The 17,740-nt window shown below is 51.6% G+C and overlaps 1 protein-coding gene across 1 annotated transcript; it reads right to left on the bottom strand.

Moving 5' to 3' along the window:
- Window positions 1-5,021: 5,021 nt before the first annotated feature.
- On the bottom strand, window positions 5,022-17,415 carry NFE2L1 (NFE2 like bZIP transcription factor 1). Its single transcript, XM_066588172.1, has 6 exons — window positions 17,259-17,415; window positions 14,084-14,655; window positions 9,973-10,164; window positions 9,262-9,336; window positions 9,021-9,179; window positions 5,022-7,201 (listed from the first exon to the last, which is right to left on the bottom strand). The coding sequence occupies exons 2-6, from the start codon at window positions 14,579-14,581 to the stop codon at window positions 5,945-5,947; spliced, it is 2,181 nt and encodes a 726-aa protein (XP_066444269.1). The 5' UTR covers window positions 14,582-14,655; window positions 17,259-17,415; the 3' UTR covers window positions 5,022-5,944.
- Window positions 17,416-17,740: the final 325 nt, after the last annotated feature.

The following is a 17,740-nucleotide window of genomic DNA, read 5'->3' as shown; positions in this document are numbered from 1 at the left end:
TATGTCCTTACCTGCTCCCTGCAGCTGGAGATCCCGGCGGCCGGCCTGCAGTGGGTGTGAAGGGAGTGTGACTCATGCTTGCCCCTGATTGGCTCAGCGCTGAGCCAATCAGAAGCAAGTCTCAGTCACACCCATTCATGAATTCATGAATGGGTGTGACTGAGATCAGCCTCTGATTGGCTCAGCGCTGAGCCAATCAGGGGCAAGCCTGAGTCACACTCCCTTCACACCCACTGCAGGCCGGCCGCCGGGATCTCCAGCTGCAGGGAGCAGGTAAGTACATACATTTTTTTTATTTTTTCACTTTTCAGGATGCATTGCAGGAAAGGGGTTATATATTTAACCCCTTCCCGACAATTAACCCCGCGCACGCCGGCAGCCCATTGCTTTCAATGGAGCGGCTGTATTGCCGCTCCATTGAATTCAATGGGCAAACATCGTTCTTCTCTGCCACAGCTGGAACAGCTGTGGCAGAGAAGAATGATTTATCTTCTATATGTTCTCATTGGGGTCGGCGCTGCTGCCGCCGGCCCCATTGAGCGCATATAGAGAAGAGAACAGGAATCGCAGATCGCAGATAGGTGCGATCTGCGATTTCTGTTCTCTAATTTATCGGACGAGCGCATAAAAAGCGCTCATGTGTCCGATACCATTGCAAAGCAATGGTTTTAAAAAATCGCCGGACGCATGCGCAAATCGCGGCAATAAACGCCCGTGTGACTAAGCCCTAAGCAAATGGTTCAGGCCTCCTCCCTGTGGCCTTAATGCTTACGCATGGACTACACCAAGCGGCTTGTAAAATGATTATATTAGTAGTGTGAAGCTCAAGTTTCAAGGTCTTGGAATGTATTTCAATTTTTTTTTTTTTTTTTAAAGATTGGCTGAAACTGCGTATTTGCATGACTGCAGCTCTCAGTTAGCAGTATGACTAACATACAAGCCACGCAGTTAGAGCAGTTTCCGGTACCAGCTGTACGGGGAAGCCCTGGCACCTGCTCCGCCATCACAGCAGCTTGTGCGATCAGTTTCTATTGGCATCGCTCATTTTGACCCAATTCCTCTAAACGAGTACTTTACTTTATAAGAGCCCCTGTCACGGGGAAGCGGTACAGAACCCCGTTGTATCAACACAGCTTTACCCGTTAGTCATTGAACGTTTTATCTTGTACATGATGCCAGCGGTTGTCTTATCTTGTACATGATGCCAGCGCTGCAGCCCACAATCACTGCAAAAGGTCGTAGAATTACACAATCTAGTGCAAATAAGATAGCTGGCCATACACTAGATAGCTGCTAGGGAGAAGAGCAGTAAACAGCCAGCCACCTCTAGGTGGCGCTCACCCGTGAGAGCAGAAAGATCAGCTATGTTAGGACACGCTTACGTGGGTAAAATCTGATACAGACCCGCCCTATAATCCGTGGCAGGAATGCAAGGCTTAGAATACATGCACTGCCGAGCTCTGTCCGCCATTTTCGTGGCCTCCCTGGCATGGGAGACAAAAGCGGCCAATTGAGCAGGAGCGCGTGAAAGTGCCGGTACTCTTTAACCACCATTCAATGAGGCTCATCTACATAAGGGATATCCCCATCAAAAAGTCACATCACTCCCCCACCCCACCGAATTGAAATCTACGGCGACCCCCCTTCAAATGAATGAGGCACAGAATCTGCAACAAGTCCACAGCAATTTCCGCTTTGTGAATAAAGCCTTAGATCAGAATATGTTAAAATGCCAAGAAATGGTTTTTTTCCGTCTGAATGGGCAGCATACGCATGATATTTTACAAGCCCCATTCAGATATATGCAGCAGTAGCAAAAAAAAAACAAAAAAACACAATAAAAATCTCAGAACTCAGGCCGGCCTAACAATACATTTTAGGAAGCCATGCTGGTTCTGTCCTCTTTACAGAAAAGTGCTTGGAAACAGAAACCATAAGGAAGATTATGTGAGATGGAAAGCTCTTTGATCGCCGTTTCACAATTTGTCCCTAGAAATATCTTCCAACAAATAAAATGAGAAGATACAACAGAGCCGCGGCTGCAACACGGGCCGCAGCAGTCCCACACCCATAAGCCGCGGCTGCAACACGGGCCGCAGCAGTCCTACACCCATGAGCCGCGGCCGCAACACGGGCCGCAGCAGTCCTACACCCATGAGCCGCGGCCGCAACACGGGCCGCAGCAGTCCTACACCCATGAGCCGCGGCCGCAACACGGGCCGCAGCAGTCCTACACCCATGAGCCGCGGCCGCAACACGGGCCGCAGCAGTCCTACACCCATGAGCCGCGGCCGCAACACGGGCCGCAGCAGTCCTACACCCATGAGCCGCGGCCGCAACACGGGCCGCAGCAGTCCTACACCCATGAGCCGCGGCCGCAACACGGGCCGCAGCAGTCCTACACCCATGAGCCGCGGCCGCAACACGGGCCGCAGCAGTCCTACACCCATGAGCCGCGGCCGCAACACGGGCCTCAGCAGTCCTACACCCATAAGCCGCGGCCGCAACACGGGCCTCAGCAGTCCTACACCCATAAGCCGCGGCCGCAACACGGGCCGCAGCAGTCCTACACCCATAAGCCGCGGCCGCAGCAGTCTTACACCCATAAGCCGCGGCCGCAACACGGGCCGCAGCAGTCCTACACCCATAAGCCGCGGCCGCAACACGGGCCGCAGCAGTCCTACACCCATAAGCCGCGGCCGCAACACGGGCCGCAGCAGTCCTACACCCATAAGCCGCGGCCGCAACACGGGCCGCAGCAGTCCTACACCCATAAGCCGCGGCCGCAACACGGGCCGCAGCAGTCCTACACCCATAAGCCGCGGCCGCAACACGGGCCGCAGCAGTCCTACACCCATAAGCCGCGGCCGCAACACGGGCCGCAGCAGTCCTACACCCATAAGCCGCGGCCGCAACACGGGCCGCAGCAGTCCTACACCCATAAGCCGCGGCCGCAACACGGGCCGCAGCAGTCCTACACCCATAAGCCGCGGCCGCAACACGGGCCGCAGCAGTCCTACACCCATAAGCCGCGGCTGCAACACGGGCCGCAGCAGTCCTAAACCCTTCATATCTGAATAAAATTTCATAACTGTTTCTGCGAACCACATAAAAATACAAGGCTCTTAGCGGATATTTTGATTAACGCATGTGAAGTTATCTGCTATATCCAAGCAAACCGTATTGGATGGGTACCCAACTCTAAAATACACCTTTCTACGGGCTAAAGGCCTCAGTGAAAGCCGATGTGGCAGATGGGCCCACGTGTTTTGATCAAAATTTGTTTGTGCCAAGAACCTTGCATTTTTATGTGGTCAGTATAAGCAGTTGTGCCATTGTACTCAGATCCTCAGTGTGTCCGAGCGCTGAGCAGTGTTTGTTACTGTATTTGTGGCAGCCATGGCTCATTTACACCTTCAGATTTATTTGTTGGCAGTGCTGACTTGTTATTTTCGGATGCATTGCTGATGGAGTGGCTCCCCTCACTTCAGTCCTGCACCAGTCCCAGGTGGCTCAATGAAAGTGTGTGTATATATATATAGCGGTGCGTGAAAAACAACCCTGCTGCACGTCCTATCTTTTCACGTTCCTCAGGCCGTATCACGCATTGGTTTCAATGGGAGTTTTAATGTCCTGCATGCAAATGCGATGTAGGTTTCCCACTGAAATCAATGTGAACCATTATCGCGCAAGAGCTTCACCGACGCAAGGCGTTTTTGCCTGAAAGCCGACTCGCATTTGCAGATACCTCACATGTTTACAAGCGCAATAATCGGGATGAGTTTCATAGTCCAATATTGCGCTCATCTGTGTGTAGGTAGCTTCAGGAAAGCGTGAGATCGGGACAAGAAACTCAGCCACATATTGCTCTTGTCATCCTGCGTTTTAGCTGCGGACAGGAGGCGAGTTCAAGCCAAAATTCCTTCTGTGAAATTCTGTTGACTGTCACACGTGAAGCTTGAGCGGGAGCGATCAGAAGGGTTTCCCACTGATTTAAATGGGAAACCATGCATGCACATCGGACGGCCTGCAAGAACCATGTGTTGTATTTAAGGTCTAGAGTTGAGCGAAAATACTCTGCCGAGCTTGATGCTCGTTCGAGTATTAGCATACTAGATGGTGCTCGTTACTCGAGCGAGCATCATGCTGTGTTCGACCCCGCCCCAGTTTTTGGCTCCTCCCCGCTGTGACATGCCTGTTTTGGCCCCTCCACGACGCAGAAGAGAGACAGACAGAGAACACGAACCAAAGGGGAAAAAAAGGCTCGGCACCCGGTGGCCCACATACAAAAATGCTTGAGTCTCCCATTGTAGTCAATGGGGTTCGTTACTCGAGTAGAGCTCTCGAATTTTACGAAAAGCTCGACTCAAATAACAAGAGATGAGCGAGCATACTTGCTAAGCACAATTACTCGATTGAGCATTGTCCTTAGTGAGTACCTGCCCGCTCGGAAGAAAAGGTTCGGCTGCCGGCGTGGGCGAGAGGTGAGTTGCGGCAGAGAGCGGGTGGGAGAGGGAGAGAGAGATCTCCCCTTTGTTCCTCCCCGCTCTCTCCTGCTGCTCCCCGCCCTCCGCCGAATCTTTTCTTCCGAGCGGGCAGGTACTCGCTAAGGGCAATGCTCAATCGAGTAATTGTCCTTAGCGAGTATGCTCGCTCATCTCTATTACTAAGGAACACACAAAAAAAAAAATAGTAGACGGCTTTGTATTTCTAATAGAAAATAGCAATACTTTCCTATTCTTCTACACGCCTTTAACAGCCAGAGAGGCAACTGCTTTGTGAGCTGCAGGAACCTGCTACACTGGGCTTCCAGTATGTTACTTGTAAAGTAGCACTATAGTTCAGTGAACAGTCATCACTTTATCTGAAGCATTTTAGCGCAACCTTTTTCTTCCATTTTGGAAACAAACAAGGAACTCCCAATAAATTGACTTTAGAGAATATCACAAAATCAGTTTATTTCAAATTAAAAAAAAAAAAAAAAAAAAGAAAAAAGAAAAAAAGAAAAAAAAAAAAAGCTCTCAATACATAGTTGTACTAGTTCCAGTATGATGTATTATGGAACGTGCATAGTTATCACACTCGGCAAACTCTAAACCTAACTCAGCACGTGGATTTAATAGAACGGAGCGAAGGGTTCATGTAGAATCCCTCAATTTAAAAAAAATAAATAAATAACAATCCTGCTAATTAGCATTGGAATCCATAGTACACACCCTGCCCACTGTACAGGATCCTCTGGTTGGCGCTAGCACTGCTAAGTAGACTAGGAGTGATTGGGTCATGCCCTGTCTGGTACAGTTAGGGGCGATAGAATTCTTTCACTTTGCAAAATCTAAACCAATAAATTAAAACTAAAAACAAAAGAAAATGCCCTCAACCTGCTGAAAAAAAAACATTGTTAGAACTTACCAGGAGTAACTAACTGAGCCCCATAAAACCAGCAGGGGGGAGAAAAAAAAGTAATCGCTCAGCAAAGACTGGGGCAATATTTTATGAGGCTCAGACTTCCTTTATCAAATCGGACCACTTATTCCAAATCCTTTAAACAGTGCGTGCCAGATGTGTGCCCGCAAGGACCGCTCTCCGGCACGGCGCACCCTCATGCAAGGTTTCTCTCACACATTTGCCTACGTTTTAGACATGGTACAAGATCAAGAATTAAACAAAAAATGGTCTTTCACCCTGCCTTTGTCAGCTTCTTAGGTATACGATATCAGGGCATGCTTCTGCCCCCTCAGGCCTGGCTGGCCTCCTCCTCATTCCTGGACCAACGGGGCCCCGAAACAGACAGGACACAGTCCCTGGCCCTCAGTAGGTGTAGAAATCTACCTCCTCACTCACTGGGGTCAGTCTTGTGTGAAAGGTTTGATACGGAGGCCTGAATGAAAGCACAGCCCACACCCCCTGTCCTGTAACATTCCTCATCTCAAATACAGATCCGTCACTTCCTCCGGTCCTTTCTCTCTGGCCGGCGCTGTTGTTGGCCCTCAGCGTTGCGTGGCATGAGCACCACGTTCCCGTTGCTGGTGTAGTGCAGGGCGTAGTGCTGAGCAGAGTACGGTCGGCCTTCTTGGTCTCTTAGCTGGCTGAACACTTCCTGATACAGGTTCTCCACTTCTTGCTTCATTCTCTGGAGGGATCTCAAGTTTTCTCCTTTTTCGCGCAGCTGAGAACTGCGTTCTCTGTTTAAGCGTTTCACCTCCTGCTCCAGGTTCAAAATCGTGTCCAATTTCCTCTTGCGGCAGTTCTGAGCAGCCATCTTGTTCTTTCCTCGTCTGCGGATATCGCGTACCAAGCACAGCTGCGCCTCGCTGAGCTGGTATTTGGTAAGAAGCTCGTTAAACTCCTCAACGGGTAGATTAATAATTTTCTCGTTGCTGAAAGGGATCTTCATCGCTCTGGCTCTTTGCTCGTCTCGCCCCGCCTGTCTGTCTATGAATGTGGATTGTCTTCGGCTTCCCCTCCCGGCTAAAGGCGACTCGGGCTCCTCTGGTTCTTCGGGAACCATGTTGTAGGTATGATTATGCCCAACGTGTTCAAGGAAAGGCAAGCGATTGAATCGGCTAGGGTCCTGGGAGCTCATTCGGCAGAACTTGCTGTATTCTGGTTGGTAACCACCGGCTTCCTCTACGTCGTCTGCTTCCACCAATTCGGAGTCGGAGCTGTATCCCACTGCTCCTTCCTCAGAGAACGAGGAGGAGGAGGATGACGAGCATGAAGAAGAAGAGGTTTCAGAGCCACTAGGTGATGCTGGACTACGATGTGAATCGAGAGACAAACCAGAATCTGAATCCAACTCTTCTTGAAGCTGAGAAGTTTGCATCTGGCTAAAACCCTCCTCAAGTGCCAGATCCATCAGGCTGATCTCATCAAATAAAGCATCTCCCAAGATGCCACCAAGGGGGTCCTGTAGGGAACCGCTTGACGTTTCGTTGGATGTGCTATTTAGTGATGAGGAGAACAGAAGCCCCGTCAGATTGGTGAATCCAAAAGTGGAATTTAGATCGCTGGAGTTGTGGGAGGAGAGCTGAGGCAGCGGCGACTCGGAGATCGGAAAAGCTTCCAAGGAAGGAGTAAAGAGAGACAGGTTCTGCGCGCAGCCTTGAAGTGATGGGGCATCCAGGGTCCCGTTTGGCTGGAGTGGTGGGTCAAGGCTCAGATATAAGGGATCATCAGCTGAACTATTTGTATCCATTGGCTAAAAGAAAAGAACAATGTAGAATGAGGACGACTATGATTACAACATACCATTAAAGGGCTGTACCAGAATTACAAGTTATCCCCTATGTGCCGTCCTCCTCATTGCGGGCCTACTGCACCCCCAACAGTGAGGAGGAGGAGAAACGGAGCGCTGGCGTTCCATTTATTTGCAAAGGGACTACCGGAGACGGCTGAGCGTCAAGAGCTTGGGTATTTCCAACCCCCCCCTATTGAAATTAATGGAGCGCTGACCATGCATGCGCACTTTATTCAATGTTAAGGCCTCATGTCCACTTACAAATTGGGATTTAAAATCCGCAGCGTTTTTCCTGCACGCGGATCTGCGCCCGATAGGGATGCATTAGACACCCGTAAGTAGTTAAATACCTGCGGATGTCCTTTTTCCCCTGCAGACGCGGATCTGCGTGCAGGAAAAAATCCGGACCATGCTCCATTTAGGTGCAGGTCTCTCGCAGGCTTCTATGGAAGCCGTCCGGATCCGCGGGAGACCTAAAATCAGAATATACTCACCTGCTGCAGGCCATGCGTGTCTTCCCTTCTCCCCGGCCGGATCTTCTTGCTTCGGCCCGGCGGATGTGCCCGGCACGCAGCCGGCGTGCCGAGCACATCCGCCGGGCCGAAGAAAGAAGATCCGGCCGGGGAGAAGGGCAGACACGCACGGCCCGCAGCAGGTGAGTATATTTTATTTTCAGCGCTCATGTCTGCGGGGCAGGAGGGACCCACTGCAGATTCTCCATGGAGAATCCTTAGCGGGCCTGATTTTCCCGTGGACATGAGGCCTAAGTCACTGCGGGTGGGAGAAGCATCCCAGAAGCAACGACAAGGGGGGATGGGGACGGACATGAAACCCCCGTTCTCAGGACCAGTGTGGATGAGAAAAAAACTTGTAATTCTGGTACAACCCCTTTAACAACACTATAAAAAGTTGTCTTTACTTCCATGTCAAATGCACAGAGATGTGGAACGCTGGATTTTCTGCCTCCCCCTCGGATTTTGAAAAAAATAAAAAAATAAAAAAAAAAAAAGAGCATCCTCTGCTTTTCGGATCATATAGGCTCATGCATGCTGTGTCACATGGGGCCCGGAGCAGACCTCTGCCCAGACTACCTCGGATTTTTATTTTAGATTCATAAGGAATCTGATAATACAATTGTGGCCTGCACTATCACACGCTGTATTATGCAGGGAGTTTTGCCTTAACGTACTGTATTGCTTCCAATATGGCACCTACAGGTCTGCGATATGGAACCACAGGCACTATGGGAATGGGAAAATTATATATATATATATCATACACAGATGCAGCAATTGTAAACATGACCGACACCTCGTGATAACTACAGTTGACAACATTGTAGTTAAGTCATAACACATTAAATGTCAAGTTCGCATCTGCTACATCCGTACTGCAGCATTGACTGAGACTAGGGGCTGGTCCGCACGGCTCGCCATTGGACATACACAGTACAGATTTCTTTTTTTTAAACTCCTGCTTTACCCGTGGACGGGCCGCAGGTCGGACAGCTTCCATTGACTTCAATGGAAGCTGTCCATGCAGAATCCGCAGGAAAATGGAGCATTGCTGCAATTTTTCACCAGCGAGCAATGACTACAATTGGTTTCCGCTCGTGTGCATGAAGAATCACTCTTGCATTGCATGCTATGGCGGATTATTACTGCGGAATCTGGAGTTGGTCGCCCGCTCCGGATTCCACAATTCAAATCCTCCCGTGTGCATTCAACCATAAGTCTGAAAAACATGTCAATAATACAGTTATTTGGCTCACGGCTAATACCTGCATATCCATGATAGACATCAGGTCCTGCCACTGCTCCTCCAGATCAAGAGGTGACGCCATGTCTGGTAGAAAAGGGGACAGGAGTCCATCTGTCTGATCTAAAGCTACTGGGCCTGGTTCCGTGTCCAGGATACTCTGGGACTCGGGGGCTGGAAACTGTACAAAGCACAAATCAGACTGCATTGCTCAAGTGGTTAGAAAGGAACAAAACAGAGCAGGTCGGAGGGCGCCAAATTACCTCAGAAGAACCAGCAAATTGGAAAGTGTCATCCAGAAGACTCAGGCAGTCTGCCAAAGACATAGCGGTCTGACCCTGTAGAAAAAACAAAGTCTGTCAATACCACAACGAATTATTGTGAGGGGTTAATGTAGTTTTCCGGGACTGAAATACTGATGACCTATTCTTAGGATAAAGTCAATCAATATCAGAAGGGTAGGGAGGGCGACTCCTAGCAACCCTGTTCAGCAGCTTTTTTGCAGCCTCTTTACAGCATTACAAGGCACAGCGCCGTATACTGTGTAGTGGCTGTGGTTGGTACTGCAGCTCAATCCCATTCACTTGGGTGGGAGCTGTATATAGGCCAGGTGTCCAAAAGGACACAATATCACAGGTCAAAAAGGCCACAGCACTTGCCTGAATGCCACACAAGCAACAAAGTTGAATGGCAGAGTACCCCGCAGCAATCGGATATTGATAACCTAATGAGAGTACCACCTCCTATTACACATCCGTGTCCAACCCTGGTGTCAGAGCAGGAAATGCAAGTGTATTAGGAGGCTTTAGCTCAATGGGAGTGGGCCGGGCAATCAGCTGATCGCCTAGGATTCCAAGTGGTGGGTCAACTATTGATGACCTATGCCCAGTTCCCCCCGTATCACACTGTATAAGTGATTGATTGCTGTAGGCAGAAGAAATGTAATAAGTCCATATTATATGATGAAAGCCCACCTCTTGCGGCACATTTTCCCCAGTTTCTCCATCCACTTGCACCCTGGACTGCAAAGATTCCCTTCCAGGGTCATCATGCAAAGATTCCCAAATGTCTTCATTGTCCTTGTGATGTCCTCTGCTCTCAAAATCTTCCCGCCCAGCTCCAAGGTCAATATCCTGAAGCCATAAGATATCTATGGGATCAATTTCCTGGAAAGGAAGAAAGAAATCAAAGAATATCTCTTTAGCAACAGAGTCCAAAGGACGGGCCTAGACAGAGGCGCACGCTGCGTACACCGAGCTCTAACAATGTAATGCAACACCGTGACATACCGCGCAGCGCGACACCGTGACATACCGCGCAGCGCGACACCGTGACATACCGCGCAGCGCGACACCGTGACATACCGCGCAGCGCGACACCGTGACATACCGCGCAGCGCGACACCGTGACATACCGCGCAGCGCGACACCGTGACATACCGCGCAGCGCGACACCGTGACATACCGCGCAGCGCGACACCGTGACATACCGCGCAGCGCGACACCGTGACATACCGCGCAGCGCGACACCGTGACATACCGCGCAGCGCGACACCGTGACATACCGCGCAGCGCGACACCGTGACATACCGCGCAGCGCGACACCGTGACATACCGCGCAGCGCGACACCGTGACATACCGCGCAGCGCGACACCGTGACATACCGCGCAGCGCGACACCGTGACATACCGCACAACGCTTTCACTTTATGGCTTCACTTATAGTCAATGCAATATTAATCAGTCCAGTTCAGAGTCCATTAGAATATATATTTTACACACACCTCGCTGCATTGAAGCTAAACCCTCCCTGGCACGTCACTGCATTGCCCCGTTTATGAAGGCTCTCAAGGTCACCGTCCAGTTTGCTGCCGCTCCTAGATGTCACCAGGTCACGTCCTTGTGTCAGCTGCACATGGCCGCGCGCCGACCTAACACAATGTGCTGGGAAACAATGGCCCGTGCCCAGAACAGTCACATGTAAAAGGCCACCAAAGCAGCCGGCAGATTACCCCTCCACATACGGGACGGGCACAGGAGGGGGTGTAATGCCATCCTGTGCTGTCGATATTCACATCAGGTCATATGACTGCCAGCTGACATGTAAACAGGTTATAACACCGTCCCGACTTCCCGGAAAACAAAGACGATCCGTATTGTGCAAGCGTGGCGCGGGCACCTGTCACCTCTGCTCATGCTGCCCGGGTGACACAAATAACAGCTGCCGGCCTCCTCACCGGAGCGGACGGCCAAGAAATACTGCCCACCTGTTCACGGAAAACACCAAGAAATTAAAGCTACCTCAGAGGTAAAACCGCAAGAGACGCGCAGCAGCGATCATGTAAGGAGTAAAACGTTGCATGTGGACTGGAAGGAGGAGGAGGGGGGGGGGGGGGAATGCCATATCTTTGGGGCGTAAAAACAAAAACTGAAACATTTGGAGCAAGCCTGCCTTGTGCAAAAACGTGTGACTTTTTGACAGGCAAGGGGCGCTATACCACTTTCTCCAAGAAGGGTAACGACTCGTCAGAAAGCGGTGTGGCCACCCGGGATCAACACAATTACGCCTAATTTACACCAAAAACTGTGTCCTGCGTCCACGTGAACATGTCCTGTGTGAGCAAAAAGTACAGTAAAATGCGCCGATATGCGCACTAATCTGCCTCGTTCATAGTGCAGATCTGTTGCGCTGAAGCGTGCACAATTGCGCAGATGTGCGTGTGAAGGAGCCCTAAATAAATCTACCTTTCTATATCTACTTGCCATTACTCAATATACCGATAGGGAATCGGCTCGGCTACACTCATTAGAAGGGCGAACATATAAAACGCCAACGACAAAGTAAGGATCGCTACAAAGTAAGGCTGAGCGTCCACGTGAGAGATATTCCGCCGCGGGGAAGCATTAATGCCACAGCGATTTTCCGCGATGAACCTATCATGTACATTGGGCTGCGCTCTCCATGGTCATCCTATGGAAAGCGTGTCATGCGTGCGATTTATCGCCGCGGATCACGCCATGACAAATCGCTTGTAGACACTTGGCCTAATTATCACCCCATCAACTGGATAGGTGACAACCAATAGATCAGAAAGGGTCTGACCATGGGGACCCCCGCCAGAACAGGGGTGGGATCACGAACGGGCTGGCATTGAGCCAAGTCTACGGACTGACGGAGACACAGTCTGCGTGCTCAGCCGCTACTCAATACAAATAGGGGACATGGGCCCTCCATTCTGTAAATCATTGGGGGGGCGGTGGCCAGACCGCCACTCAACTAGCAGTTATCACCGATCCAGCGGACAGGCGACAATTGCCTAGAATTACCTGCATTACGAGACGCTCAGTGATCAATCATTACCTATTCTGTGGGGGGGGGGGGGGGGGGGGGTTGTAGCGATAACCCCTATGAGCAAAACAAAGTCTAATCTTGGAGGCCAATTAGTAAACGTGGTCAAGATGAGGGCTGAAGGGAAGACGCGACCCCTCAATACACCTCGATTTGGGGTCCTCTTACACGGAGCGAGCACTAGCGGCAAATGCTGGAAATCCTGGACAGAGGTACCAAGATGGCCTCTATGCGTTCGCTGTCCAAGATTCACCCTAACAAAAAGTTTTACCCAAGAACTTTGGGCTTCGCGAATTTAATATCATGTGTCGCTCTTCATGGTTTATGGGGCTGGAAAAAAAAAAAAAAAAAAAAAAGGACGCTCGTCCGTTCAGCTCAGCTCATATTGCATCCAGGGGAAAGGCAAACCCCCCCCTGAGGTAGATCATCAGCAACACGTTTTAATACGGGCACAAATAACACAAAATATAGGCAGCGTAAATCCCCATCAGTCATGTGAGGGCTTGTGCAACTAATACTACTGACACACGGATCAAGTTCACCTCTAATCCCCCCAAACATTCAGGACCAACGCATGGCGGCTCATAATCACCCCGGAAGCGTCCCGTGCCCACGATGCGTCTTTACCGCATACAGTACAGGCGCACCAATAAGGCGTTTAACGTTAGACCCCATGCCCCCGGAGAGATGTAAGGTGACCCTATTCCTGTCTGCATTGCAGACTGCTCTGGTCTCACATGTCAAAGAGCAGCAGAACAACAGCCCCCACCCTCCGCATCCAGGCCAGCGTAAACAAATCCGTACACAAGCCCAGACATGTGACCGCACTGTACCGTGTATAGCGGTGCCATCCATCCACTTACTTATATTACACACATCAGGCCAGAAAACCCGACCAACCACCTGAAAGTAAGGGCCGACTGTAGATTACGCCGGTGACCTCCCACCCCCAATATATATGGGTCCAGAAAACCAAGATCCGGGGAAAACCTTGTACAGAGACTTATGCAGAACAAGGCGGTCGCTGGTCCGTCCGCAGAATGACTTGAAGGAGTAACATTTACAAGTTGTTGCTGTTTCCTCCACATCAGTTAAAAAGTTTGTACCAAGATTACAAGTTATTCCCCATCCACAAGACAGGAGATAACTTACTGATACAGTGCGAGTCAACGCTGAGACCCCCGCTAATTTCAGATAGGGGGGGGGGGGGGGGTCTATGACACCCCGTCCTCCTCATTGTGAGGTTACTGCACCCCCTGCATTGAGGAGGAGACTGACTAGAGCGCTGCTCATGCATGTGCTTCATTCAGTTTCAATGTGACTGCCGAGATTCCCGAGTGACAAGCTCTTGGTTTTTTCTATTACCCCATTGAAATGAATGGCTCGCCAACAGCTCATGCTTAGCCGGCGCTCCATTTACCAACGTCACTGCGAACCACACAGCGACAATCAGAGGAGGACACCGGATCCCCTCGTTCTTGAGACCCAATGTTGCTCCATGTCTGCTGCAGCTCCATTCAAGTTTATGGGACTGCCAGAGACCGCCATAAACAGTTGACAAGCGCAACCACTGCTGCATTCAAAGCGGGCAATCCCTGATCTAGTGATAGTTGGGGGTTCCAGCGATAACTGCACAACCCCTTTAAACCAGATCTCCAATTGCGGACACCATGCGAGTACAGCATACGCAAAGAGAGGACGTTTTGGAGTTAGTTTGAAGCTCATGTTCTTTCTTACCTCCTTGTTTAGCTCTGAACTTTCAGATGGTGCGCTGGCCCCCAGCTCGTCAGGGCCACGTCCTTGCTCGGTCTCTCGATTGTCTCTGAGGCTGCTGTCTGAGGACGGGAGGTCCTGAGGGCCTTCTGGGGATAGACTGGAGCCGGTCTGAGCGCTGGACACAGAGCTGTCCGCCTCTCTGTGCACTAGCCAGGTATCAAGTTCTGTGCTGGGCACTTGCAGCCTGTCCAGGGCGCGCATGCGGCTCAATAGTCTGCGGGAGGTGAAGAAGTGGTCTAAGTCCACACTTTTGGGGTGCACACCGTAGCCATCGGTGGTGCCCCGGAGGCTGTGGAACTGTGTCTGGGTATATGCGGAGGTGGGCCCCAGGATGATCTCATGCAGAGGGGGCAGGTGAGAGGGCAGATAGGAGTCCAGGTCCACACGTACACCCATCAGGCTCAACAGAATGGTGAATTGGATAAGACCCTCCGTCAGATACTTCTTCAAAGACAGCATGTCTGGGAGCCCCAGGGAAGAAGGGACCCCCAACACTCGCAAGTTCCTGTTCACCGGGTATAGTCGGCTCTCTCCTGAAAAGCAGAACAGAAACTTGTTAGAATCAGCCTACAAACAATCTACAGAGCTCCAGGCGTGTCGTCATCACTTCCCGGAACGAGGTCACGTAAACTGTTTTCATAAGCAACCTTCACCCAGGTAGTCGCTGACCTACATTCATCACACCCTGCTGGAGCTCTTCTGTCATCACAGCAGTCTAGAGTCCCGGATCTGTGCAACCGTAACCATAATACGGGGTAAACAGAGACCAGACAACCGCAGCAGCTGTCATCTACCGCCCCTGCGTGTACTGCCAGCATCCTGCAGGGGGCAGGGCACGATGGGAGCAGTGGTTTCCCCACAGATGCCGCTCCTATCTTAGGGGAATACTTGGGATCCGGATTAAATTTAAGACGTCTTCTATCCTTGTAAATAGACACAACAGCAAGATGTTCGGGATGGGTTGATGCCGGATGTGCAGATTACATAGCGCCGTACACCCCTATAGGAGTCATTACAAGGCGCCATATAGTAATATAGGTGGCACTACAAGTATCATCATGAAAGACTATACATCGCTATAGATATCACTGGGTAGCACTACAGGTATCATCATGCAGTATCATAGAGTACAATACATTACCAGGGGTATCACGATGTGGCACTAATATATACACACACACACCACTATGTACCTATGTATATCATGTAGCGCTATATCACTAGGTGTATATATCATCTAGGACTATATCACTAGGTACTTATATATATATATATATATATATCTCATGTAGAGCTATATCATTGTGCACCTATATATCACTATATTATATAGTGATTGTAGGTTTCATAGATCGCACCGTGCAGCGGTAGGTTCCATAGATCGCACCGTGCAGCGGTAGGTTCCATAGATCGCACCGTGCAGCGGTAGGTTCCATAGATCGCACCGTGCAGCGGTAGGTTCCATAGATCGCACCGTGCAGCGGTAGGTTCCATAGATCGCACCGTGCAGCGGTAGGTTCCATAGATCGCACCGTGCAGCGGTAGGTTCCATAGATCGCACCGTGCAGCGGTAGGTTCCATAGATCGCACCGTGCAGCGGTAGGTTCCATAGATCGCACCGGGCAGCGGTAGGTTCCATAGATCGCACCGGGCAGCGGTAGGTTCCATAGATCGCACCGGGCAGCGGTAGGTTCCATAGATCGCACCGGGCAGCGGTAGGTTCCATAGATCGCACCGGGTAGCGGTAGGTTCCATAGATCGCACCGGGTAGCGGTAGGTTCCATAGATCGCACCGGGTAGCGGTAGGTTCCATAGATCGCACCGGGTAGCGGTAGGTTCCATAGATCGCACCGGGTAGCGGTATGTGTATCACTACAATTGCCTCTTCCCTTCTCCTTCTGGAGATGATGAAATAAGAGGCCGCAGCCGCACGGTCTTCTGGGATGTGGAGGGATCGGGGGGCGCTTACAGCTCATCTGGGGGGGGCAGACGGTTTTATTTTGTTTTTTAAGGCACCTGTAACAGCAATAAAAGCAGCGCTTCTGATCCAGCTGCTCCCTACAGCTGCTGCGGACCTCCTACTGCTGACCCCTGTAGGCGCCCAGCTGTGATGCCAGGAGGAAGGCAAGGGACCGCCGTGGCCTCTGGTTGGCTGCGGTGTAAACACGGTTGGTAGCCGTTTGTAAACACAGCACAGGATCGCCAAGGGAAACGGATGCTGGAAATGGGTGAGAACCGGCGCTGGATCACCCAGGACTGGGAAGAAGGGGAGGGGGGTACAGATAGGTGAGAACCGGCGCTAGATCACCCGGGACTGGGAAGAAGGGGAGGGGGGTACAGATGGGTGAGAACCGGCGCTAGATCACCCGGGACTGGGAAGAAGGGGAGGGGGGTACAGATGGGTGAGAACCGGCGCTAGATCACCCGGGACTGGGAAGAAGGGGAGGGGGGTACAGATAGGTGAGAACCGGCGCTAGATCCCCAGGGAGGGGTAAATACGGGTGAGAACCAACGCTGGATCACTCGGGACAGGGAGGAAGGGTGGGTACAGATGGGTGAGAACCAGCGCTGGATCACCCGGGAGGGGTAAGTATGGGTGAGAACCGGCACTGGATCTCCGGGGACCGGGGGTGAGGGTAACAGATGGGCGAGAACCGGGGGTGAGGGTAACAGATGGGCGAGAACCGGCAATGGATCCCCCTTAAGGGGATAATGGGGGGGGGGGGGGGTGTACAGGCAGGTGAGACCCGCTGCTTTTATTGCTTTACCATATTTGCAGGTATTTACAGGTAATCTAGCTGTCCGACACCCAGGAACCGTCTCTCAGGGCGCGTTCACACCTAGCGGAGCTGGGGCCGCAGAATACCCTCCCCCATTCTGCGTGCCCATACCCTAAAGGAACGCTGATCCCACCCGGCAGAGGAGCAGCTGCGGCCGCCCCACGGGTCCCTATGTGACTAGAGGTCACGGGGTCATCACTAACCTCACAGCATAGATTCTCCACCCCCCACACAACAAAAGCTGATAAAAGAGAACAATAGAAGCCATTGTCCCGTCCCCGCAGCATACCGCACAGCACACTGCAGCCGCCGCCCCCATACCCTGCGCCATTGCCCGCCTCCCGCCCCTCATCTACCTGGTTCTCTCACACACACGGTGAAAAGTCTCTCCGCGCTCTTCCTCCTCGTGTCTCCGCCGCCCGTGTACCCCGCAGCCCAACTACCACTTCCGCATCGCCCGGCAAAACAGACATCCCCGCCATCCACCAATCACATCCCCCGTTCACTGCAGGTACATAAGTCATAGGCGGAGCCACAAAGCAGGCAGCCAATCAGCAAACAGCAACAGGGTAAGCATCCAATAGGAAGAAAGACTGAAACCACACCACTTAACCATCACTAACAGCACGGCGGCAAATCACGCGCTGCAGCGCCAACATGCCAGGGTGACGTCACTGACAGGCTGCCCTCTCCACCAATCAGCGCTGGGCTGCGCTTTCGGCTCTCTTTCCCCGTTCTGGCTCTACCGGTTGTCATAGCGCGCAGCGGCCGTCTATTTTGAGGCACTGCCGCCGGGCTGGCCGGAGCAGGGAGTCAGAGCGGGGGAAGGAACCAGCTC

This window comes from Eleutherodactylus coqui, chromosome 13 (genome assembly GCF_035609145.1).
Source record: "Eleutherodactylus coqui strain aEleCoq1 chromosome 13, aEleCoq1.hap1, whole genome shotgun sequence".
Taxonomy (NCBI): Eukaryota; Metazoa; Chordata; class Amphibia; order Anura; family Eleutherodactylidae; genus Eleutherodactylus; species Eleutherodactylus coqui.
The sequence above is the reverse complement of the archived record's forward strand: the minus strand, read 5'-3'. Positions and strand labels throughout refer to the sequence as shown.